This window comes from Haliotis rufescens, unplaced genomic scaffold (assembly GCF_023055435.1).
Source record: "Haliotis rufescens isolate VD_foot unplaced genomic scaffold, xgHalRufe1.0.p SCAF_1, whole genome shotgun sequence".
In the NCBI taxonomy this organism is placed as follows: domain Eukaryota; kingdom Metazoa; phylum Mollusca; class Gastropoda; order Lepetellida; family Haliotidae; genus Haliotis; species Haliotis rufescens.
Genome location: NW_025963779.1, coordinates 447,492 through 474,908, shown reverse-complemented (window position 1 = coordinate 474,908; position 27,417 = coordinate 447,492). Strand labels below are relative to the sequence as shown.

General features: G+C 46.7%; 1 protein-coding gene across 2 annotated transcripts in view; it reads right to left on the bottom strand.

Moving 5' to 3' along the window:
• LOC124126548 (cadherin-23-like) overlaps window positions 1-22,916 on the bottom strand; it is a 128,206-nt gene extending 105,290 nt beyond the window's left edge. For both annotated transcript variants that reach the window (XR_007219932.1, XM_048392242.1), the window contains exons 1-7: window positions 22,718-22,916; window positions 21,317-21,476; window positions 20,699-20,863; window positions 15,601-15,726; window positions 9,099-9,221; window positions 3,627-3,800; window positions 1,951-2,132 (exon numbers count right to left, since the gene is read on the bottom strand). Coding sequence is in view for 1 of the 2 variants with exons in the window: in XM_048392242.1 (XP_048248199.1) it covers window positions 1,951-2,132; window positions 3,627-3,800; window positions 9,099-9,221; window positions 15,601-15,726; window positions 20,699-20,863; window positions 21,317-21,476; window positions 22,718-22,792 (1,005 nt within the window). In the remaining variant the exon portion in view is untranslated. The remainder of the gene's footprint in view (window positions 1-1,950; window positions 2,133-3,626; window positions 3,801-9,098; window positions 9,222-15,600; window positions 15,727-20,698; window positions 20,864-21,316; window positions 21,477-22,717) is intronic.
• Window positions 22,917-27,417: the final 4,501 nt, after the last annotated feature.

The window sequence follows — 27,417 nt, the reverse complement described above, 5'->3', positions numbered from 1 at the left end:
TCGGGGTGTGATTTTTTTTTTTTGGGGGGGGGGGTGATTTTTTTGGGGGGGGTGTCAGGGTTGGTGGGGGGTGAGTGATGGTGGATGAGAGGTAAATGGTTGTGGAGGTGGTCGGGGTGGGTTGGGGTTTGGTTGTACGGGGGGATGAGTGATGCTGGGGGGGGGGGGGGGGGGTAAATGGTGGTGAATGTGGTCGAGGTGGGGTGTGGGTTGGTGGGGGCCGAGTGATGGTGGGTGGGGGTAATTAGTGGTGGAGGTGGTCAGGGTGGGGTATAGGGTTGGTGGAGGGTGAGTGATGGTGGGTGAGGGGTAAAAGGTGGTGAATGTTGTCGGGGTGGGGTTGGGTTTGGTGGGGGAGGGGGTGAGTGATGGTGGGTGGGGGTAATTAGTGGTCGAGGTGGTCGGGTGGGGTTGGGGTTGGTGGGGGGAGGGGTGATGTGAGGGTTTGGGGGTGAGTGATGATGGGTTGGGGGATAATTGGTGAAGGACGTGGTGGGGGTTGCGGTGGTGGGATGTGAATGATGGTGGGTGTGAATGATGGTGTGGGTGAGGTGTGAATGATGGTTTGGGTGGGGTGTGAATGATGTTGTGGGTGGGTGTGAATGATGTTGTGGGTGAAGTGTGAATGATGGTGTGGGTGGGGTGTGAATGATGTTGTGGGTGGGGTGTGAATGATGTTGTGGGTGGGGTGTGAATGATGGTGTGGGTGGGTGTGAATGATGTTGTGGGTGGGTGTGAATGATGGTGTGTGAATGAGGTGTGAATGATGGTGTGGGTGGGTGTGAATGATGGTGTGGGTGGGTGTGAATGATGGTGTGTGAATGATGTTGTGGGTGGGGTGTGAATGATGTTGTGGGTGGGGTGTGAATGATGGTGTGGGTGGGTGTGAATGATGGTGTGTGAATGAGGTGTGAATGATGGTGTGGGTGGGTGTGAATGATGGTGTGGTTGGGTGTGAATGATGGTGTGTGAATGAGGTGTGAATGATGGTGTGTGAATGAGGTGTGAATGATGGTGTGGGTGGGTGTGAATGATGGTGTGGGTGGGGTGTGAATGATGGTGTGGGTGGTGTGTGAATGAGGTGTGAATGATGGTGTGGGTGGGTGTGAATGATGATGTGGGTGGGTGTGAATGATGGTGTGGGTGGTGTGTGAAGGGTGGTGTGTGATTGAGGTGTGAATGATGGTGTGGGTGGGTCTGAATGATAGTGTGGGTGGGTGTGAATGATGGTGTGGGTGGGTGTGAATGATGGTGTGTGAATGATGGTGTGGGTGGGTGTGAATGATGGTGTGGCTGGGTGTGAATGATGGTGTGGTTGGGTGTGAATGATGGTGTGGGTGGTGTGTGAATGATGGTGTGGGTGGGGTGTGAATGAGGTGTGAATAATGTTCGGGTTGGGATCGGGATGTCCACTGGCTCCGTGATCACCTCTAGGTAAGAGTTGTTTGTTAAGAATGAGGAGGAAGGTTGGGAGAGAATGAGTGAGTGAGTTGGGTTTAACGCCGCTTTTAATAGCATTCCAGTTATATCGCGGCGTGTCAGCTTAATGTGGGAGGAAAGCCCGAAGTGATGCAGGTATCAGACTTTTACCACCTCGGTGACGAGAAGAGGTATGTTGCTGACAATCCTAGAAACATAATCGGGGCGAACTTGGATTCGAACCCACAATCATAGGTTTCTGGCGTGCCCAAGGGCCTCAACTTTGCACAGCGAATCGCGGCGCCTAAGACTTGGCCACCCGTGCCTCCTGGGAGAGAATTATTGTGGTGTGAATGATGATGGGGTGTGGTTGTGAATGACGGTGAGGGGTGGAAAGGGGGTTTGGGTGAGATAAGGGGTTTGGTGAGATAAGGAGTTCATGTGAGGACCACTAGCTTACTTCACCTTCCAACAATCCATTACTTCCACACTTGCGAGGACGGGCTTAAGTCCATATATGAGGAATATTACCGTGTTTTCGTTGGCAGAAACGATGTAGCTTGTTCTGGTACATGCTGGGGGGTCGTTGGCGTCGATGATATTGACGTTGATGTTGTAGCTGTTGCTCTTAAAGCCGTCGTTGAGGCGGACCGTCAGGGTGTAGGTGGGGACGGCATTGAAGTCAAATGGCCCAACGACCTGAATCTGGTTGCCTTATACCACGGGAACAATACAGACACACTTTAAACAGCTATTCCACTTTTAGTTTTTTATCATAAAATACAACACGTGCTCAATGCAAACGACAGACCAGTAGTGAATGTACCAACCGCCCAAATCTTGTTATGTGTTGAATACAACACGTCCGATGGTTTTTAGGGAAACGTTTTGAGGGAAACGTTTTATCTAACTTATAAAACGAAAACTAATCACTCACTGGACTCGTGGTTAACTCACTGGGCTAGTAGTTCACTCACTGGACTCGTGGTTCACTCACTGGACTCGTGGTTCACTCACTGGGTTAGTGGTTCACTCACTGGACTCGTGGTTCACTCACTGGACTCGTGGTTCACTCACTGGGTTAGTGGTTCACTCACTGGGCTAGTGGTTCACTCACTGGACTAGTGGTTCACTCACTGGACTAGTGGTTCACTCACTGGGTTAGTGGTTCACTCACTGGGCTAGTGGTTCACTCCCTGGGCTAGTGGCTCACTCACTGGGCTAGTGGTTCACTCACTGGGCTAGTGGTTCACTCACTGGGTTAGTGGTTCACTCACTAGGCTAGTGGTTCACTCCCTGGCCAATGGTTCACTCACTGGACTCGTGGTTCACTCACTGGGCTAGTGGTTCACTCACTGGGCTAGTGGTTCACTCACTGGGTTAGTGGTTCACTCAATGGACTCGTGGTTCACTCACTGGGCTAGTGGTTCACTCACTGGGCTAGTGGTTCACTCACTGGACTCGTGATTCACTCACTGGGCTAGTGGTTCACTCACTGGGCTAGTGGTTCACTCCCTGGCTAATGGTTCACTCACTGGACTCGTGATTCACTCACTGGGCTAGTGGTTCACTCACTGGGCTAGTGGTTCACTCCCTGGCTAATGGTTCACTCACTGGACTCGTGGTTCACTCACTGGGCTAGTGGTTCACTCACTGGACTCGTGGTTCACTCACTGGGCTAGTGGTTCACTCACTGGGTTAGTGGTTCACTCACTAGGCTAGTGGTTCACTCCCTGGCTAATGGTTCACTCACTGGGCTAGTGGTTCACTCACTGGGCTAGTGGTTCACTCACTGGGCTAGTGGTTCACTCACTGGGTTAGTGGTTCACTCACTGGACTCGTGGTTCACTCACTGGACTCGTGGTTCACTCACTGGGCTAGTGGTTCACTCACTGGGCTAGTGGTTCACTCACTGGGCTAGTGGTTCACTCACTGGACTCTTTGTTCACTCACTGGGCTAGTGGTTCACTCACTGGGCTAGTGGTTCACTCCCTGGGTTAGTGGTTCACTCACTGGGGTAATGGTTCACTCACTATTCTACTGTTTCACTCATTCCCGTATATGAGTTTTAACTCAACATACTACAACATGGGTACAATACAACGGCATTCCAGCTGACAATATCCCAGCCACTGCCTGCGCAGAGTCTCTCCCCTGGCCGGGCGTGGAAGCAGCCGTCAGTTTGTGCATAGGGTTCCTTGACTTACTTTCAATCTTGAACTTTCCGTCGCCGGAGGAAGGGGAGACGGTGAGGGTGGTGATGAGAGCGTTGAACAAGGTAGTGTCCGGGACGTTGAAGGTGTGGATGACGCCGCTCACGGCATCTTCCTGCACGTCCCTCGTGGCGGGGATCGTGTTGTCCACCGGCTTCGTGTTCAACTCTAGGGACGAGTTGTTAGTTCAAATAAGAATGGTGTGGTCGAGGTAGATGGACGGCATGGTGACTGTTAATCGGGGGCGCCAATAAAGGAGGGAGTGTTTTACAAGACTACGTGCCTCGGGTGTATCACAGCTCGTAATTTTCAACAGTGGTGAATATATAAGGAAGAGAATTTATTGATGTCAACTTATTTATTATGAGGACCACAACGTTTCGGAGAAAATGCTTACTCCTTCATCAGGTGGATGCTATGAGGCAGAGAGCATATATAAGTACATGTAAGGACAACAAAAGTAATAAGATATCAATAGGTGGAAACATAACAATGGAAGCCAAGAGATCATTGGCGCTGATAGGTGATTAGCAATAGACAATGGAAGCCAACAGATGATTGGCGCTGATAGGTGATTAGCAATAGACAATGGAAGCCAAGAGATGATTGGCGCTGATAGGTGATTAGCAATAGACAATGGAAGCCAACAGATGATTGGCGCTGATAGGTGATTAGCAATAGACAATGGAAGCCAACAGATGATTGGCGCTGATAGGTGATTAGCAATAGACAATGGAAGCCAACAGATGATTGGCGCTGATAGGTGATTAGCAATAGACAATGGAAGCCAAGAGATCATTGGCGCTGATAGGTGATTAGCAATAGACAATGGAAGCCAAGAGATCATTGGTGCTGATAGGTGATTAGCAATATACAATGGAAGCAAAGAGATCATTGGCGCTGATAGGTGATTAGCAATAGACAATGGAAGCCAACATATGATTGGCTCTGATAGGTGATTAGCAATAGACAATGGAAGCCAAGAGATGATTGGCGCTGATAGGTGATTAGCAATAGACAATGGAAGCCAGGGAAGGAGGAAGGCGGTGTGAAGACAGAATTGAGACAGCAAGGTCAGACAGAAGGACGACAACCAAAGCGTCAAAGAGACGAACACCAATCAGATGGGAGAGTGTCAGAAGGTAGACAGTCAGACAGATTGGAGTGTGTCAGAAGGAAGACAGTCAGACAGGTTGGAGATTGTCAGATTGAGGACTGTTAGATAGATGGAAGAGTGTCAGAAGGTAGACAATCAGACAGATTGAAGAGTGTCAGAAGTTAGACAGTCAGACAGATAGGAGAGTGTAAGAAGATAGACAGTCAGACAGATGGGAGAGTGTCAGAAGGAAGACAGTCAGACAGGTTGGAGATTGTCAGATTGAAGACTGTTAGATAGATGGAAGAGTGTCAGAAGGTAGACAGTCAGACAGATGGAAAAGTGTCAGAAGTTAGACAGTCAGACAGATGGGAGAGTGTCAGAAGAAAGACAGTCAGACAGATGGGAGAGTGTCAGAAGGTAGACAGTCAGACAGATGGGAGAGGGTCAGAAGGTAGACAGTAAGGCTGATTGGAGAGGGTCAGAAGGTAGACAGTAAGGCAGATGGGAGAGTGTCAGAAGGTAGACAGTAAGGCAGATGGGAGAGTGTCAGAAGGTAGACAGTAAGGCAGATGGGAGAGTGTCAGAATGAAGAAAGTCAGACGGATAGGAGAGTGTCAGAAGGAAGACAGTCAGACAGATGGGGGAGTGTCAGAAGGAAGACAGTCAGACAGATGGGAGAGTGTCAGAAGGTAGACAGTCAGACAGATGGGAGAGTGTCAAACGGAAGACAGTTAGGCAGATGGGAGAGTGTCAGAAGGAAGACAGTCAGACAGATGGGAGAGTGTCAGAAGGAAGACAGTCAGACAGATGGGAGAGCGTCAGAAGGAAGACAGTCAGACAGATGGGAGAGTATAAGAAGGAAGACTGTCAGATTGATGGGAGAGTGTCAGAAGGTAGACAGTCAGACAGATGGGAGAGTGTCAGAAGGAAGACAGTCAGACAGATGGGAGAGTGTCAGAAGGTAGACACTCAGACAGATGGGAGAGTGTCAGAAGGAAGAAAGTCAGACAGATGGGAGAGTGTCAGAAGGTAGACAGTCAGACAGATGGGAGAGTGTCAGAAGGTAGACAGTAAGACAGATGGGAGAGGGTCAGAAGGTAGACAGTAAGACAGATTGGAGAGGGTCAGTAGGTAGACAGTAAGGCAGATGGGAGAGTGTCAGAAGGTAGACAGTAAGGCAGATGGGAGAGTGTCAGAAGGTAGACAGTAAGGCGGATGGGAGAGCGTCAGAAGGAAGAAAGTCAGACGGATGGGAGAGGGTCAGAAGGAAGACAGTCAGACAGATGGGAGAGTGTCAGAAGGAAGACAGAAAGACAGATGGGAGAGTGTCAGAAGGTAGACAGTCAGACAAATGGGAGAGTGTCAGGAGGTAGACAGTCAGACAGATGGGAGAGTGTCAGAAGGTAGACAGTAAGACAGATGGGAGAGTGTCGGGAGGTTGACAGTCAGACAGATGGGAGAGTGTCAGAAGGTAGACAGTCAGACAGATGGGAGAGTGTCAGAAGGAAGACAGTCAGACAGATTCGAGAGTGTCAGAAGGAAGAAAGTCAGATTGATAGGAGGTTTTCAGAAGGAAGAAAATCAGACGGATGGGAGAGTGTCAGAAGGATGACAGTCAGATTCATGGGAGAGTGTCAGAAGGAAGACAGTAAGACAGATGGGAGAGTGTCAGAAGGAAGAAAGTCAGATTGATGGGAGAGTGTCAGAAGGTAGACAGTAAGACAGATGGGAGAGCGTCAGAAGGAAGACAGTAAGACAGATGGGAGAGGGTCAGAAGGTAGACAGTCAGACAGATGGGAGAGTGTCAGAAGGTAGACAGTAAGGCAGATGGGAGTGGGTCAGAAGGTAGACAGTCAGGCAGATGGGAGAGTGTCAGAATGGTAGACAGTCAGACATATGGGAGAGTGTCAGAAGGTAGACACTCAGACAGATGGGAGAGTGTCAGAAGGTAGACACTCAGACAGATGGGAGAGTGTCAGAAGGTAGACAATCAGACAGATAGGAGAGCGTCAGAAGGTAGACAGTAAGACAGATGGGAGAGGGTCAGAAGGTAGACAGTAAGGCTGATTGGAGAGTGTCAGAAGGTAGACAGTAAGGCAGATGGGAGAGTGTCAGAAGGTAGACAGTAAGGCAGATGGGAGAGTGTCAGAAGGTAGACAGTAAGGCAGATGGGAGAGCGTCAGAAGGAAGAAAGTCAGACGGATGGGAGAGTGTCAGAAGGAAGACAGTCAGACAGATGGGAGAGTGTCAGAAGGAAGACAGTAAGACAGATGGGAGAGTGTCAGAAGGTAGACAGTCAGACAGATGGGAGAGTATCAGGAGGTAGACAGTCAAACAGATGGGAGAGTGTCAGAAGGTAGACAGTAAGACAGATGGGAGAGTGTCGGGAGGTTGACAGTCAGACAGATGGGAGAGTGTCAGAAGGTAGACAGTAAGACAGATTGGAGGTTGTCGGGAGGTTGACAGTCAGACAGATGGGAGAGTGTCAGAAGGTAGACAGTAAGACAGATGGGAGGTTGTCAGAAGGTAGACAGTAAGACAGATGGGAGAGTGTCAGGAGGTAGACAGTCAGATAGATGGGAGAGTGTCAGAAGGTAGACAGTAAGGCTGAAGGGAGAGTGTCAGAAGGTAGACAGTAAGACAGATGGGAGAGTGTCAGAAGGTAGACAGTAAGGCAGATGGGAGAGTGTCAGAAGGTAGACAGTCAGACAGATGGGAGAGTGTCAGAAGGTAGACAGTCAGACGGGTGGGAGAGTGTCAGAAGGAAGACAGTCAGACAGATGGGAGAGTGTCAGAAGGTAGACAGTAAGGCAGATGGGAGTGTGTCAGAAAGTAGACAGTCAGACAGATGGGAGAGTGTCAGAAAGTAGACAGTAAGACAGATGGGAGAGTGTCAGAAGGTAGACAGTCAGACAGATGGGAGAGTGTCAGAAGGTAGACACTAAGACAGATGGGGGAGTGTCAGAAGGTAGAAAGTAAGACAGATGGGAGAGTGTCAGAAGGTAGACAGTCAGACAGATGGGAGAGGGTCAGAAGGTAGTCAGTCAGACAGATGGGAGAGTGTCAGAAAGTAGACGGTAAGACAGATGGGAGAGTGTCAGAAAATAGACAGTAAGACAGATGGGAGAGTGTCAGAAAGTGGGCAGTCAGACAGATGGGAGAGTGTCAGAAAGTAGACGGTAAGACAGATGGGAGAGTGTCAGAAAGAAGACAGTAAGACAGATGGGAGAGAGTCAGAAGGTAGACAGTCAGACAGATGGGAGAGTGTCACAAGGTAGACACTAAGGCAGATGGGAGAGTGTCAGAAGGAAGACAGTAAGGCAGACGGGAGAGTGTCAGAAGGAAGACAGTCAGACAGATGTGAGAGTGTCAGAAGGAAGACAGTAAGGCAGACGGGAGAGTGTCAGAAGGAAGACAGTCAGACAGATGTGAGAGTGTCAGAAGGAAGACAGTAAGGCAGATGGGAGAGCGTCAGAAGGAAGACAGTCAGACAGATGGGAGAGTGTCAGGAGGTAGACAGTCAGACAGATGGGTGAGTGTCAGAAAGTAGATAGTCAGACAGATGGGAGAGCGTCAGATGGTAGACAGTCAGACAGATGGGAGAGTGTCAGAAGGTAGACAGTAAGACAGATGGGAGAGTGTCAGAAGGAAGACAGTAAGACGGATGGGAGAGTGTCAGAAGGTAGACAGTCAGACAGATGGGAGAGTGTCAGAAGGAAGACAGTAAGACAGATGGGAGAGTGTCAGAAGGTAGAGAGTCAGACAGATGGGAGAGCGTCAGAAGGAAGACAGTCAGACAGATGGGAGAGTGTCAGAAGGAAGACAGTCAGACAGATGGGAGAGTGTCAGAAGGTAGACAGTCAGACAGATGGGTGAGTGTCAGAAAGTAGATAGTCAGACAGATGGGAGAGCGTCAGATGGTAGACAGTCAGACAGATGGGAGAGTGTCAGAAGGTAGACAGTAAGACAGATGGGAGAGTGTCAGAAGGAAGACAGTAAGACGGATAGGAGAGTGTCAGAAGGTAGACAGTCAGACAGATGGGAGAGTGTCAGAAGGAAGACAGTAAGACAGATGGGAGAGTGTCAGAAGGTAGAGAGTCAGACAGATGGGAGAGCGTCAGAAGGAAGACAGTCAGACAGATGGGAGAGTGTCAAAAGGAAAACAGTCAGATTGATGGGAGAGTGTCAGAAGGAAGACAGCCAGACAGATGGGAGAGTGTCAGAAGGAAGACAGTCAGATTGATGGGAGGTTGTCAGAAGGAAGAAAGTCAGACGGATGGGAGAGTGTCAGAAGGAAGACAGTCAGATTGATGGGAGAGTGTCAGAAGGAAGACAGTCAGATAGACGGACGAGCGTCAGACACCTACTATCTAGCCTAATCCTGACTTGGAAGTTTGTGGTGTGAGTTGCGTCGCTGACAGATGCAGAAATCAACGTTGATATTGAGTCCAGTTCCGCCATGTTTTTAGTGGTACTGATTAGTCCACCATCTGAAACAAAGTTTGTGAACGCTTGGTATACAAGGAGGATGCACATTAACAATATAGTTCAGAGTTTGTGATCTTCACGAGGCTAGGGAGTTAACTGGCTGTAAAAGTCCAGTTTTCACCCTTGCCGATTTAGGATAGAATTTCGTGGCTCGGTTGTAGCGCCACCAGTGGCTATAGGGAGTTTTGTCCCTTGTTTGTCTCTCCTTTCTGATTCCACCTCGCATATCGCTTACATTTGGTTCAAACCAAATGGACATGCCCAGTCAAGACATTCTGATCGATAATCAAGGTCTTTATTGTTTTAAAATGGGTCTTCGTTCACGAAGTGCCCCAAATCACTTTAGCACTTTGATTAAAAATATGAAGAGATTTAGAAAACATCTGTCGACGCCCAGTTAACGGTGGAATCGGCTAAAATTTGCCATGTTGTTTATGAACCGAATGTCGATTTCGTTACGCGATTTTGATGTGACTATGTATAGACTGGTGAGTTCAGACAAAATATAACTCCATAATTCCAGCCTAGTTCGGCAAGGGAGGAAACTAGACTTAAATAGCAAGTCAACTCCCTTACCTCGGGAAGATGAGTTTGTCTAATTCTGCATGTTGAGTGTATGCTATAAATATTGCGCCAGCCTACTTTACACTAAAGATTAAAGATTAAATACAGTAAAGGTGACTGTTCATGTTGGACTCTTCCTCTAGCCCATTACACACCAAAGACAGGATTGTGAACGTGTAGTCTCCTTACTATCCATGTCTCAGTCTTCCTCTGGCCCACTACAAACTAAAGACAGGATTGTGAACGTGTAGTCTACCCACTATCCATGTCTCAGCCTTCCTCTGGCCCAGTACACACTAAAAACAGGATTGTGAACGTGTAGTCTACCCACTATCCATGTCTCAGCCTTCCTCTGGCCCACTACACACTAAAAACAGGATTGTGAACGTGTAGTCTACCCACTATCCATGTCTCAGCCTTCCTCTAGCCCACTACAAACTAAAGACAGGATTGTGAACGTGTAGTCTACCCACTATCCATGTCTCAGCCTTCCTCTGGCCCACTACACACTAAAAACAGGATTGTGACCGTGTAGTCTACCCACTATCCATGTCTCAGCCTTCCTCTAGCCCACTACACACTAAAGACAGGATTGTGAACGTGTAGTCTACCCACTATCCATGTCTCAGCCTTCCTCTGGCCCAGTACACACTAAAAACAGGATTGTGAACGTGTAGTCTACCCACTATCCATGTCGCAGCCTTCCTCTAGCCCACTACAAACTAAAGACAGGATTGTGAACGTGTAGTCTACCTACTATCCATGTCTCAGCCTTTCTCTGGCCCAGTACACAATACAGACAGGATTGTGAACGTGTAGTCTACCTATTATCCATGTCTCAGCCTTTCTCTGGCCCACTACAAACTAAAGTCAGCATTGTGAACATGTAGTCTACCCACTATCCATGTCTCAGTCTTTCTCTGGCCCAGTACACACTAAAGACAGGATTGTGAACGTGTAGTCTACCCATTGTCCATGGCGAACACTTCCTCTGGCCCACTTCACACAAAAGACAGGATTGTGAACGTGTAGTCAACTTACTATCCATGTCTCAGCCTTTATCTGGCCCAGAACACACTAAAGACAGGATTGTGAACGTGTAGTCTACCCACTATCCATGGCGAACACTTCCTCTGGCCCACTACAAACCAAAGACAGGATTGTGAACGTTTAGTGTACCTACTATCCATGTCTCAGCCTTTCTCTGGCCCAGTACACACTAAAGACAGGATTGTGAACGTGTAGTCTACCCACTATCCATGTCTCAGCCATTCTCTGGCCCACTACACACCAAAGACAGGACTGTAAACGTGCAGTCTACCTACTATCCATGTCTCAGCCTTTCTCACGCCCAGTACACACTAAAGACAGGATTGTGAACGTGTTGTCTACCCACTATCCATGTCTCAGCCTTTCTCTGGCCCACTACACACCAAAGACAGGATTGTGAACTTTAGTCTACCCACTATCCATGTCTCAGCCGTTCTCTGGCCAAGTACACACTAAAGACAGGATTGTGAACGTGTAGTCTACCCACTATCAATGTCTCAGCCTTTATCTGGCCCAGAACACACTAAAGACAGGATTGTGAACGTGTAGTCTACCCACTATCCATGGCGAACACTTCCTCTGGCCAACACACACTAAAGACAGGATTGTGAACGTGTAGTATACTTACTATCCATGTCTCAGCCTTTCTCTGGCCCAGAACACACTAAAGACAGGATTGTTTACGTGTAGTCTACCCACTTTCCATGGCGAACAATTTCCTCTGGCCCACTACACACAAAAGACAGGATTGTGAACGTGTAGTCAACTTACTATCCATGTCTCAGCCTTTACCTGGCCCAGAACACACTAAAGACAGGATTGTGAACGTGTAGTCTACCCACTATCCATGGCGAACACTTCCTCTGGCCCACTACACAGCAAAGACAGGATTGTGAACGTGTAGTCTACCCACTATCCATGTCGCAGCCTTTCTCTGGCCCAGAAACACACTAAAGACAGGATTGTGAACGTGTAGTCTACCCACTATCCATGGCGAACACTTCCTCTGGCCCACTACACACCAAAGCCAGGATTGTGAACGTGTAGCCTACCTACTATCCATGTCTCAGCCTTTCTCTGGCCCACTACACACTAAAGACAGGATTGTGAACGTGTAGTCTACCTACTATCCATGTCTCAGTCTTTCTCTGGCCCACTACACACCAAAGACAGGATTGTGAACGTGTAGTCTACCTACTATCCATGACGAACACTTCCTCTGGCCCACAACACACTAAAGATGGGATTGTGAACGTGAAGTCTACCCACTATCCATGTCTCAGCCTTTCTCTGGCCCAGTACACACTAAAAACAGGATTATTAACGTGTAGTCTACCCACTATCCATGACGAACACTTCCTCTGGCCCACTACACACCAAAGACAGGATTGTGAACGTGTAGCCTACCTACTATCCATGTCTCAGCCTTTCTCTGGCCCAGTACACACTAAAGACAGGATTGTGAACGTGTAGTCTACCCACTATCCATGTCTCAGTGTTTCTCTGGCCCACTACACACCAAAGACAGGATTGTGAACGTGTAGTCTACCCACTATCCATGTCTCAGCCTTTCTCTGGCCCAGTACACACTAAAAACAGGATTATTAACGTGTAGTCTACCCACTATCCATGACGAACACTTCCTCTGGCCCACTACACACCAAAGACAGGATTGTGAACGTGTAGTCTACCTACTATCCATGTCTCAGCCTTTCTCTGGCCCAGTACACACTAAAGACAGGATTGTGAACGTGTAGTCTACCCACTATCCATGACGAACACTTCCTCTGGCCCACTACACACCAAAGACGGGATTGTGAACGTGTAGTCTACCCACTATCCATGACGAACATTTCCTCTGGGCCACTACACACCAAAGACAGGATTGTGAACGTGTAGTCTACCTACTATCCATGACGAACACTTCCTCTGGCCCACAACACACTAAAGATGGGATTGTGAACGTGAAGTCTACCCACTATCCATGTCGCAGCCTTTCCCTGGCCCACTACACACTAAAGACAGGATTGTGAACGTGTAGTCTACCCACTATCCATGTCGCAGCCTTTCTCAGGCCCACTACACACTTAAGCCAGGATTGTGAACGTGAAGTCTACCCACTATCCATGTCGCAGCCTTTCCCTGGCCCACTACAGACTTAAGCCAGGATTGTGAACGTGAAGTCTACCCACTATCCATGTCGCAGCCTTTCTCTGGCCCACTACACACTTAAGCCAGGATTGTGAACGTGAAGTCTACCCACTATCCATGTCGCAGCCTTTCCCTGGCCCACTACACACTAAAGACAGGATTGTGAACGTGTAGTCTACCTACTATCCATGTCGCAGCCTTTCTCTGGCCCACTACACACTTAAGCCAGGATTGTGAACGTGAAGTCTACCCACTATCCATGTCGCAGCCTTTCTCTGGCCCACTACACACTTAAGCCAGGATTGTGAACGTGAAGTCTACCCACTATCCATGTCGCAGCCTTTCTCTGGCCCACTACACACTTAAGCCAGGATTGTGAACGTGAAGTCTACCCACTATCCATGTCGCAGCCTTTCCCTGGCCCACTACACACTAAAGACAGGATTGTGAACGTGTAGTCTACCCACTATCCATGTCGCAGCCTTTCTCTGACCCACTACACACTAAAGCCAAGATTGTGAACGTGCAGTCTACCCACTATCCATGTCTCAGCCTTTCTCTGGCCCACTACACACTAGAGACAGGATTGTGAACGTGCAGTCTACCCACTATCCATGTCTCAGCCTTTCTCTGGCCAAGTACACACTAAAGACAGGATTGTGAACGTGTAGTCTACCCACTATCCATGTCTCAGCCTTTCTCTGGCGCACTACACGCTAAAGACAGGATTGTGAACGTGCAGCCTACCCACTATCCATCCACTGCTGAAATTCTAGATACATATCAAAGAGTAGTACCATTGTTCTCTGATATACATGGATTGTTCCTTCTGATGTTTTCTGATGATGATATTTTTATTTCTTTTTGACATCATTTGATAAACGGTGCTTGTATCTACATCGAAGTTGTATAGCCATAGAATTATCTCCTTGTTCATCAAACCAACTTCTAAATGCCACTTAAAGAAGCTGTTTGTTAACAAGGACGGTACCCATAGTTTACAGACAGATCCGTTAAATGCGTTAAATACAGGCTTAAACTATTTCATGTGCCAAACAGATTTCCACATCAGGCGTAGTGAGTGAGTGATTGAGTTGGGTTTAACGCCGCTTTTAACAGTATTACAGTTATATCACGGCGTGTCAGCTTAATGTTGGAGGAAAGCCCGAAGTGATGCAGGTCTCAGACGTTTACCACTTCGGTGAAACCCACGAGCACGGGTATGGTGCTGACAAAACTAGAAACATGATCGGGGCGAACCGGAATTCGAACCCACAATCATAGCAACAATTGCTAGTGAGGATGGCAGCAGCTGAATGCACTTATGTCTCCTCAGCGTCAAAGACGTCGTTTGACGAACGAAGAATTGAGCCGATGGGTCAACACAACATCAAGTTGCAAACGTCTTTGGTGTCAACCACAGTGCGATCAGCAGGGCATGAAGATCACGTCGACTGGACAGGCCAGACCTGGACTCCGGAACGTTTCATTGATGAATCGAGATACTGTCTAGGCGTCACAGTTCGTCGTGCTCGAGTGCAGCGAAGACAAGGAGGAAGATTTCAGGATTCCAACGTAGCTGAACATGACAGCTTTGGAGTGGGCTCAGTTATGATTTGGGGTGGGATGAGTAGATCTGGAAGGTCCGATGCCCATGCCTCTGTCAGGCGGGCGCTTCAGGAATGGCAAATGAATGTGTATGTGAGACCCCATGCTGGTGCAATCAAGGTTTCGTCCTCATGGGCGATATCTCACGACCTCATGGTGCCAGGGTTGTTGATGCCTACCAGCCCGGTCACCAGACCTCAACCCAACCAAACACGTGTTGACCTAGCTCAAGATCGCCTTCTGACGACGCCCTGTCCTTCCGGTAACTCAATAGGAACTTCACTTGGAAACCATCCAGACACTTATTGGTAGCATGAGACGACGGTGCATCACGCGGATCAGATACGCGCTACTGAGAGTGGTTTGTTTTACAATGAATTTGCTTTCGTGATTTTTTGACATTTCAGTTTTGGTCAGATTGACGGGTGATCGGACTGATCACTGGACGCTAGTTGTTTGCTGGGATTGTGTGGCACATGACAACGGACATTTTTTCACTAAACATGTCTCCACGCTATTTCACCAGATGCACTCAATTTGACGTATCACCTTTAGACAAGCCTAGAAGTATTGCAATATATAACAGATTCGACCTTGTGTACATTTGTTACCGATTTATTCGTGCTCGAGTTCGATGTACACGGTTTAATATTGATATCGGGAGACACCATAAAATGATAACATTCTGTACGTTTTGTTACCTAAGCCTATCTAAGGTCTGAATCAGTTCACCTTCATAGGCCCATTCTCAAAAGATATTCGAAAGCAAACAAATACCAAATATGTATGTACTTCGACCTTCTGTTCAAAAATATATTCGCGTTATGGAAACCAGAAATGATTTATAAATTGTCTTGTTACATTTGACGCATGCTTTCAAAAGCAGAAATGTACTGAAATGAAACATGTAAATCTATTTGTGAAATGACCCTGCTCTGTATTGCATACACTTCATTGGGGTCTATGGTCTTCAATACAATATATATTTGAATTGAACTAAATACTCACTATCCATATTGAACCCGACCGGTTGCGTAGGGACATTAAAGGTCAGCAGATCGCCGTCGTTGTCCGTGGCCACCACAGTCCCGATAATCTGACCAATGGTTGTAGTAACTTGTACCGATATAGTCACTGGAACCAACAAGCACACAAGCCTCCGTTAACTACTGATGGGACTGCTCATAGCACATCACGTGTGCATCATGGGAACCTTCTCAACACTGGGCGTGAGTACAAAGTTAACAACAAGGATCTTAAACAAACCAGCAGCGTCCACTCAGCACCAAGGTCCACTCAACAACAAGGTCCACTCAACAACAAGGTCCTCTCATCAACAAGGTCCACTCAACAACAAGGTCCACTCAACTAAAGCGTCCACTCATCAACAAGTTCGACTCAACAACAAGGTCCAATCAATTATAGCGTCCACTCAACAAAAGCGTCCACTCAACAAAAGCGTCCACTCAAAAACAAGGTCCATTCAACAACAGCGTCCACTCAACAATAGCGTCCACTCAACAACAAGGTCCACTCAACAACAAGGTCCACTCAACAACAATGTCTACTCAACAAAAGCGTCCACTCAACAATAGCGTCCACTCAACAAAAGCGTCCACTCAAAAACAAGGTCCATTCAACAATAGCGTCCACTCAACAACAGCGTCTACTCAACAACAAGGTCCACTCAACAACAGCGTCTACTCAACAACAGCGTCAACTCAACAACAAGGTCCACTCAACAAGGTCCGCCCAACAACAGCGTCCACTCAACAACAAGGTCCACTCCACAACAAAGTCCACTCCACAATAGCGTCCACTCAAAAACAATGTCCACCCAACAACAGCGTCCACGCAACAACAAGGTCCACTCAACCACGGCGTCCACTCAAAAACAACGTCCACTCAACAACAAGGTCCACTCAACAACAGCGTCCACTCAACAACAAGGTCCACTCAACAACAAGGTCCACTCAACAACAGCGTCCAATCAACAACAAAGTCAAGTCAACAACAGCGTCCACGTAACAACAAGGTCCACTCAACCACGGCGTCCACTCAACAACAACGTTTACTTAACAACAACGTCCACTCAACAAGGTCCAGTCATTAACAAGGTCCACTCAACAACGTCCACGCAACAAGGTCCACTCAACAACAGCGTCCACTCAACAACAAAGTCCACTCAACAACAATGTCCACTCAACAACAAGATCCACTCAACAACAAGGTCCACTCAACAACAAGGTGCACTCAACAACAAGATAAACTCAACAAGGTCCACTCTATAACAAGGTCCACTCAACAAGAAGGTCCACTCAACAACAACGTCTACTTAACAACAGCGTCCACTCAACAAGGTCCACTCATTAACAAGGTCCACTCAACAACAACGTCCACTGAACAAGGTCCACTCAACAAGAAGGTCCTATCTATAACAAGGTCCACTCATTAACAAGGTCCACTCAACAAGGTCCACTCAACAAGGACCACTCATTAAGAAGGTCCACTCAACAAGGTCCACTCAACAAGGTCCACTCAACAACAGCTTCCACTCAACAACAACGTCCACTGAACAAGGTCCACTCAACAACAAGGTCCACTCTATAACAAGGTCCACTCAACAACAAGGTCCACTCTATAACAAGGTCCACTCTATAACAAGGTCCACTCTATAACAAGGTCCACTCAACAACAACGTCTACTTAACAACAACGTCCACTCAACAAGGTCCACTCATTAACAAGGTCCACTCAACAAGGTCCACTCAACAGCAACGTCCACTCAACAACAACGTCCACTCAACAACAAGGTCCACTCAACAACGGCTTCCACTCATTCACAAGGTCCACTCAACAAGGTCCACTCAACAAGGTCCACTCAACAACAATGTCCACTCAACAGCAATGTCCACTCAACAACAGCGTCCACTCAACAACAAAGTCCACTCAACAACAATGTCCACTCAACAACAATGTCCACTCAAAAACAAGATCCACTCAACAACAATGTCCACTCAACAACAAGATCCACTCAACAACAAGGTCAACTCAACAACAAGGTGCACTCAACAACAAGATCAACTCAACAAGGTCCACTCTATAACAAGGTCCACTCAACAAGAAGGTCCAATCAACAAAACGTCTACTTAACAACAGCGTCCACTCAACAAGGTCCACTCATTAACAAGGTCCACTCAACAAGGTCCACTGAACAAGGTCCAGTCAACAACAGCTTCCACTCAACAACAAGGTCCACTCAACAACAAGGTCCACTCAACAGCAATGTCCACTGAACAAGGTCCACTCAACAACAAGGTCCACTCAACAAGGTCCAGTCAACAACAGCTTCCACTCAACAACAAGGTCCACTCAACAACAAGGTCAACTCAACAAGGTCCAGTCAACAACAGCTTCCACTCAACAACAAGATCCACTCAACAACAAGGTCAACTCAACAACAAGGCGCACTCAACAACAAGATCAACTCAACAAGGTCCACTCTATAACAAGGTCCACTCAACAAGAAGGTCCAATCAACAACAACGTCTACTTAACAACAGCGTCCACTCAACAAGGTCCACTCATTAACAAGGTCCACTCAACAAGGTCCACTCAACAAGGTCCACTCAACAAGGTCCACTCAACAACAACGTCCACTCAACAACAAGGTCCACTCAACAACAAGGTCCACTCAACAGCAATGTCCACTGAACAAGGTCCACTCAACAACAAGGTCCACTCAACAAGGTCCACTCAACAACAACGTCCACTCAACAACAGCTTCCACTCAACAACAACGTCCACTGAACAAGGTCCATTCAACAACAAGGTCCACTCAACAACAGCGTCCACTCAACAACAACGTCCACTCAACTAGGTCCACTCAACAACAAGGTCCACTCAACAACAAGGTCCACTCAACAACAACGTCCACTCAACTACAAAGTCCACTCAACAACAGCGTCTACTCAACAACAACGTCCACTGAACAAAGTCCACTCAACAACAAGGTCCACTCAACAGCAACGTCCACTCAACAACAACGTCCACTCAACAACAAGGTCCACTCAACAACAGCGTCCACTCAACAACAAAGTCCACTTAACAACAACGTCCACTCAACAACGTCCACTCATTAACAAGGTCCACTCAACAAGGTCCACTCAACAACAGCTTCCGCTCAACAACAATGTCCACTCAACAAGGTCCACTCAACAACAAGGTCCACTCAACAGCAATGTCCACTCAACAACAGCGTCCACTCAACAGCAACGTCCACTCAACAACAGCGTCCACTCAACAGCAACGTCCACTCAAGAACAACGTCCACTCAACTAGGTCCACTCAACAACAAGGTCCACTCAACAACAACGTCCACTCAACAACAACGTCCACTCAACAACAAGGTCCACTCAACAACATCGTCCACTCAACAGCAACGTCCACTCAACAACAAGGTCCACTCAACAACAAGGTCCACTCAACAACAACGTCCACTCAACAACAAGGTCCACTCAACAACAGCTTTCACTCAACAACAACATCCACTCAACTAGGTCCACCCAACAACAAGGTCCACTCAACAACAAGGTCCACTCAACAAGGTCCACTCAACAACAAGGTCCACTCAACAAGGTCCACTCAACAAGGTCAACTCAACAACAAGGTCCACTCAACAGCAACGTCCACTCAACAACAGCTTCCACTCAACAACAACGTCCACTCAACTAGGTCCACCCAACAACAAGGTCCACTCAACAACAAGGTCCACTCAACAAGGTCCACTCAACAAGGTCCACTCAACAACAGCTTCCACTCAACAACAACGTCCACTCAACAAGGTCCACTCAACAGCAACGTCCACTCAACAACAGCGTCCACTCAACACCAAGGTCCACTCAACAACAGCTTCCACTCAACTAGGTCCACTCAATAACGTCCACTCAACAACAACGTCCACTCAACTAGGTCCACTCAACAACAATTTCCACTCACCAACAACGTCCACTCAACACCAAGGTCCACTCAACAACAGCTTCCACTGAACTAGGTCCACTCAACAACGTCCACTCAACAACAACGTCCACTCAACTAGGTCCACTCAACAACAAGGTCCACTCAACAACAACGTCCACTCAACAACAAGGTCCACTCAACAACAACGTCCACTCAACTAGGTCCACTCAACAACGTCCACTCAACAACAACGTCCACTCAACTAGGTCCACTCAACAACAAGGTCCACTCAACAACAACGTCCACTCAACAACAAGGTCCACTCAACAAGGTCCACTCAACAACAAGGTCCACTCAACAACAGCTTCCACCCAACAACAACGTCCACTCAACACCAAGGTCCACTCAAGAGCAAGGTCCACCCAACAACAAGGTCCACTCAACAAAAAGGTCCACTCAACAAGGTCCACTCAACAACAAGGTCCACTCAACAGCAACGTCCACTCAACAACAGCTTCCACTCAACAACAACGTCCACTCAACTAGGTCCACCCAACAACAAGGTCCACTCAACAACAACGTCCACTCAACTAGGTCCACCCAACAACAAGGTCCACTCAACAACAAGGTCCACTCAACAGCAAGGTCCACTCAACAACAAGGTCCACTCAACAACAAGGTCCACTCAACAAGTTTCACTCTCCTCCTGATGTCCGGCATATCTACAACATCCGGTATTTATCTATTTTGATTGATTTTACTTCAACACGTATTCGCCACTTCAACGTAATGCTTTTTTTAAGATCGCTCAAATCAGAACTGACGGCCAGTTGATTCCACTTCTCCCCCGTCCAGGTAAACACGTGCTGCAGCTTGTGACGTTAAATATACTGTTGGCTGTGACCAGGAACTAACATGTTTACACAAGGCAATAGGCATTACATCATCGCCAGTGTAACGAACAAAGGCGCCTGGAAGCTTTATGTGTCTCCACACACAAGGTCGCACGAACTGTAGGACAGTTTCTGGGTAATACCAAATAGTATCATGTAATCTTTGGGTTTTTTCTGATTTTATCGATGTGATAAACAGATAAACATGATGCCACGACAAATATGCAAATGAGTAAAGCCACCTGTCCTATTTACCTAGTGGTCCATTGGTTACCACTGGGGCCTCGTTGTTGATGACGTTCACCTTGATGGAGAAGGAGTCGTAGTTTGGTTCAGCGGTGGAGCAGTTGCCGTTGACGGTGTATTCGTCTCCTGTTAACTCCGCGGGAGTATTCGAGGGATCGAAGTATATCCAGAAGTCTGCAATGGAATGTACTTCGTGTTATCAAACGTAGGTAATTTGGAATGATTTTTGATAATTTACTTACTTAGTGATTACAGAGACTAAAAACAGTTAAGAGGCATTCTTACTTGATAACTTATTAACTTCTTGACGACTGTCTATATGTTTCCCATATTAAAGGTATAGTACATCATATCATTAGGCTTGATAAGAGATAAAATGGATGTTGTTTATTGATTTAATGATTTTATATCGTTTCCTATAACATTGGGTGTATTGGGTGTATTGACACAAACATAACATGACATATATGAATTGCTACATGGCGCATCCTCAGATGAGAAAAGTCCAAAAGATTCATAGGTTTGTGACATATATAAAAACAGTAGAGTGATATTTAACATCTGTCCATGTGCATATGTGCACGTCATCTCCGCTAGTCAGACATCAGCTGATAACCATGCACCTACTGGTGTCGGGGTCGAGCCTCTTGGTGTTGAATAAACCAGAGGAACCTTCACACAGAAAACTTGAGGCGTTGGTGTCTACTGTGATCTCGAATAATTTCTGCGTCGTTTGGTAGTTGCTGCGTCTGACGCTCGTTGTACCTAGGTTCGTAGTCACTGTGATCTGCAACAGACAGTGGACACGTGTATCAGAATTACAGATAGGCAATGGCAGAGGCCCCTGAAAGGCATACACTGTACATCCACACTTCCCTGTACCTACATCAACCCACGTGTACCAACATCACCCCCCCCCCCCCCCCCCTCTACCTACATCCACACGTCATACACTGTACATCCACACGTCATACACTGTACATCCACACTTCATACACTGTACATCCACACTTCATACACTGTACATCCACACTTCCCTGTACCTACATCAACCCGCGTGTACCAACATCACCCCCCTCTACCTAAATCCACACTTCATACACTGTACATCCACACTTCATACACTGTACATCCACACGTCATACACTGTACATCCACACTTCCCTGTACCTACATCAACCCGCGTGTACCAACATCACCCCCCTCTACCTAAATCCACACTTCATACACTGTACATCCACACTTCATACACTGTACATCCACACGTCATACACTGTACATCCACACTTCCCTGTACCTACATCCACACGTCATACACTGTACATCCACACGTCATACACTGTACATCCCCACTTCCGTGTACCTACATCAACCCGCGTGTACCAACATCCCCCCCTACCTACATCCACACTTCATACACCGTACAGCCCCACTTCCCTGTACCTTCATCAACCCCCGTGTACCAACATCACCCCCCCCCCCCCTCTACCTACATCCACACGTCATACACTGTACATCCACACTTCATACACTGTACATCCACACGTCATACACTGTACATCCACACGTCATACACTGTACATCCACACGTCATACACTGTACATCCACACGTCATACACTGTACATCCACACGTCAAACACTGTACATCCACACGGCATACACTGTACATCCACACGTCATACACTGTACATCCACACGTCATACACTGTACATCCACACGTCATACACTGTACATCCACACGTCATACACTGTACATCCACACGTCATACACTGTACATCCACACGTCATACACTGTACATCCACACTTCATACACTGTACACCCACACATCATACACTGTACATCCACACTTCCCTATACCTTCACACTTCCCTATACCTTCACACACACACACACACACACACACACACACACACACACACACACACACACACACACACACACACACACACACACACACACACACACACACACACACACACACACACACACACACACACACACACACACACACTGTGTACTTACATACGCTTGGCCGACACACACACATCCCAGCAGCAGCAGTAGCAGCAGGAGGTGGTGATGGCCTTCTTCTGCCATCCCGCGGGTACACTTTCTGGAAATAATGTCAGAGTTACTTTTCCAGATTCTCCACCGAACCTGTGAGTTGAGAGCTCTGGTGCAAGTGGCGTTATAAACCCAACCGTTAGATACACAGATTTCCAGTGAGTTGAATGACGAGCAATATAACTACGTATATCACTTTGATAAATGATCTGTATTGTACAAAACACCTTTGACATGTGTATTGCAAACCTTTCAATCGCACTGCTAAATGTCCGTTTGTATAGCAAACGTTGTTTTGTATAGCGTGTGTATTCTGGCGGAGGGGTGCTGTACGTCAGCCGCATACCAATTCTAGGTAACGTCTTCTTGTGCTAACCAGAAGATTAAAAGTCACCATTCATATGCTGGGTATTAGTGAATTCAGTGATTTCATTGCCGTGTTTTCTTCCGACGCACAATGCGGCCTGTCTGTCAACATCGGTCAGTGAGGTAACTGTATTCACCACCAAATATCTTCGACATAAACTCTCTTTTAGTGACCATGAAAGGAACATTAAATTATTTTACCCGTGACACCAATACGCATTGAAATGAGCGTATTCCAAACGGTTAGGGAGGCACTTAAGGACTGGTGACTTACCGGCTCTGACAGTGGCCATTGTGCGGGTGTTTCTGGTGACTGGGCAACGTTGTAGAGGTTGTTCCATGGCTTTCTTCAACAAAGGGAATGAAGGACTATGTCATGCTGAGAGTATTGTTTGTGTACGTGCTTGAGAACGTGCGTGTGCGTATGTGTGTGCGTGTGCGTGTGTGCATATGTGTGTGCGTGTGTGTGTGTGTGTGTGTGTGTGTGTGTGTGTGTGCGTGCGTGCGTGCGTGCGTGCGTGCGTGCGTGCGCACGCGCGTGTGTTTGTGTGTGTGTGTGTGTGTGTAACACTACATCCACACCCCTCTGTTGTTACATTATGATGATTCATTATGTTCGTAGTAGGTACTCAAATGTCCAAGTGAAGGTACTGAAATCACACGCTTCGTAATCGGCTTCCACAACAAATATATTTGGGGACGTGGCCTAAAGGTACCGGCGCAGCGGTGCGTGACAAACGTTTTCATTGTCTGATACGTATGGAATACTGTAAGGGGCATTCTCACGATGTGGACCTTTAAAAACGAGCTTAATATGCCAAAAGTGCGAGAATGCGAGATCGCGAGAACGCGAGATTTGGCCAAAGTCTCGCGTTCTCGCATTCCTGTGTTTTTGGAACATATAGGATTCATCACGAGTGTTTTTTAATATGGGAAATATCAACCGAGTCTTAGTTAATCGGTATTTGCCTAGCCTTTGGCGACACGAGTGATGAATTCTATTTATCATTTTCACATTTTTGCTTCCCTTTTAAGGAATAATTGCATTAACATTTTCATCAGCAACTTGTCGAAATCTTACGTATAGATCGTGCGTAGTGATACATGTTTTCGATAGCCGTGTAAACCAAAATAAACAACCTCTTAACTTCTTTATGGCATATTCCTTCGCTGAGAAAAAAAGTTCCTCGGATTTTTTTTACAAAATAATTGTACAGACTTTTGCAGAATAATTGAAACTTTAATAACGGTAACAACAACGATTCTGTGTAATCTTATAATATCTTTGGTGTAACTTCACCTATAATATATAGTTTCAAATCAAACCGCTCTCTCACTTGGAGAACGTCTCGCGGCTGAGAGGTCAGAGTAGATGCGTTAGTCGGTGTCACTATCACTTTCGATGACAATCCGGCGTCTTTTGACTGGGACCGGGCTTGGAGGTTTAACGAGATTAATCGTTATGTTTCCACCAGTAATGTTGCCAGCAAACATAGTGTTGACACCACCAGAAACATTTATTATTTGAGACCGCTGACTGTGTTGTCTACTGTCGATTTGGACATTACGCGAAGGGCCGCTCTGCATGACGGCAGTTTCATCAACAAGGTGGGATGTCACAGTGTGGGATGGAGTGTTTCGTGAAATGATGTTGGATATTTGCTTGTTCTGGTCAGGATTAATATGGCAGTAATTGTTCACAGAATGGATGTTTTTGTGGCCAGTTATCTGCATTATTTGATTTGGCGGAACAATATTTTCATTCAACTTTTGCACAAGGTGTTTGCGCGCAGAAGATTTGTGAATCGTTTCGATGTTTGGAGACTGGCGGCATCGCACATGTTTTTCATGAGAGAGGAAAGTTTGTTTTTCCCAATACGATAGCGGATAAACCACTGATCGCCAGGTTTAGGCATACCTAAAGTGTGTGTGCCGATGTAAAAGGGATCGTCATCTCGACAGAAGTCGAGTGGACGCGTGGAGGCATACAACTTATACACCTGCACAGGGCACCGAGAGGGATCAGCAACATTAGCCCACATTTTGGGCCTAACGTCGCGACGATCACGAGGATTCTCACCGGACCTATTCTTTTCTTGTCTCATGGACAGTTCAAGATATTCGTGATCGTCTCCATCAACATGCAATGTGATGTCCCCCCAACACATGTTGTAGTGATCATTGACACCTCTTAACCCGAAATGGATTGTGTTGTAGAGCCATAGACAGTATATTATGCTCATTGGATTAATTACTGATTCCAATGGATCCGGACTGCCACAGGGCCTCGATCTCTACATCACCAATCGGGTCGGCTCTCCTTGGTAAGTTGCCACGCCCTTCTTTCTTTAGTTCAATTTTTCTCCCCTTTAATACTTCCCGTGATCGTGAAAATTCTAAAGATGACGTAAGAGAATAGCCATACCCCCTTCGTTTTAGTGATCTCTCGATGCTGCTCTGAAAACCCGTGAGGCTGTTTGGTTCATAATTTTCCCCATTTGTTTTTCGAACACTAATGAAAAACTTGCAGAGAAGTGTGTCTAGTTCGTTTGGGGGAATTTCGTGCATTTGGCGAAATTCATTTTGGACTTTTAGAAAGTTATCGAACAGTTTCAAATCGTACAAAGTTTTCTTGGCTGTGTTTTTGTTTTGATTGTCCAGGATCACACCATCGATCATGCCGTCCTCAACAGCCACAAATCGTCCTTGGGCATCTTTCGGCTTTGTGTTCGTCGTCTGCTTCGCCGTGCTCGACGATGGCGTTTCGATGATGAAACTTTTGATAATCTGCCTTCATCACAGTCAAATTCAAATTCGGTACCATCAACCTGTAACCTGTAATATGCATTTGTCAACACGGATATCACTGTAGCACTTCCCCTTTGATCTATTAAAACATTGTCTCCAACATCAAAGGTATCCATGTTGTTTGTAAACACCTACTCACGTGCACCGGCGAAAAAAGTTCCAATTCCGGTTATCTAATTTGCATATCTAATTTGCATACTTATGTCATTGGGGTATGACATACATGTTTTTATGGCATAAGCTTATGTCATGGATAAATGCTTTAGTTAAATGATAAATAGCTTTTTTTGTCAGAAGTCGACAACGCAAGAATGCAACATTTGCACATGATGTAAAATCTCGCATTCTTGTAATCTCGACTTGTCAAATTATATTCCATATTCGCTACTTTAGGCCATACAAAATTAATATATATATTCATCTGCTCCTGCCTGACTATAAAACATCCCGCCTTACATTGTTCTATTGCCTCCAAGTGTGGTCCCAAGACTTGATCAATGTACCGAGCTGCTGTGACCTGATGTGTTGGAAGACTACAGAGTCGACCCTCTGTGCAAGATCAATTCCACCCCACACCATGATGCTCGGACCACCCCACGAGTGTCTCTCAACAACACAAGCATCCGAATAATGTTCGCCACTGCGTCGCCAGACTCTTTCTCTGCCATCTGCTGTTGAGATACAGTAACGGCTCTCGTCTGAGAAGAGGACACTTCTCCACTGATGGTGGTGCCAAAGCTGGTGCTGTGTTGGCCACTGAAGACGGTCCCGGCGATGGCATGGTGTCAGGATGGGTCCTCGATGTGGCCTGTGACAGTGGAGGTGTCTGCTCGTCAATCGTCGACGCACGGTGTCTGCACTAATGTGGACTTGAAATGCATTGGCTACTTGCTGGGCGGTTTGTCCAGCTTGCAACGTCCAAGGGCTTGGTATCGCTGATTTCTTGTCAATCTTGGCATGTGGTCGCAATTCAATAACGAATGAATGTTATCCGATCTGGGTGGATTTTTATGGGGGAACGCATGTGCATGTCAGATTGCACGGAACTCACGTGCATCGGGTTACCATGGCCGTTGCCATGATGCGTTTGGGCGATCGGTTTTATTGTCATCTGCTTTGTTTTTTTATCATCAAATTTCATTTTTCCGGACAAGGTAATGTTCAATTTGAGAAACTTTGACAAACATTACTCAGATATTTAAATGACAACAGATTAAACAGTATCTACCGTCTCCTACATCATCTACAAGTTAACGATGACCACTTCTTTCACGGTCAGTGGCCAGTCGAAATAGTCCTTCATCCCTTCATCAACAGTCCTTCATCAATAGCCATACATCAATAGTCATGCATCAATAGTCCTTCATCCCTTCTTTAATAGACCTTCATCAAAAGTCCGGCATCAATAGTTCTTCATCAATAGTCCTTCATCCCTTCATAAATAGACCTTCATCAAAGGTCCGGCATCAATAGTTCTTCATCAA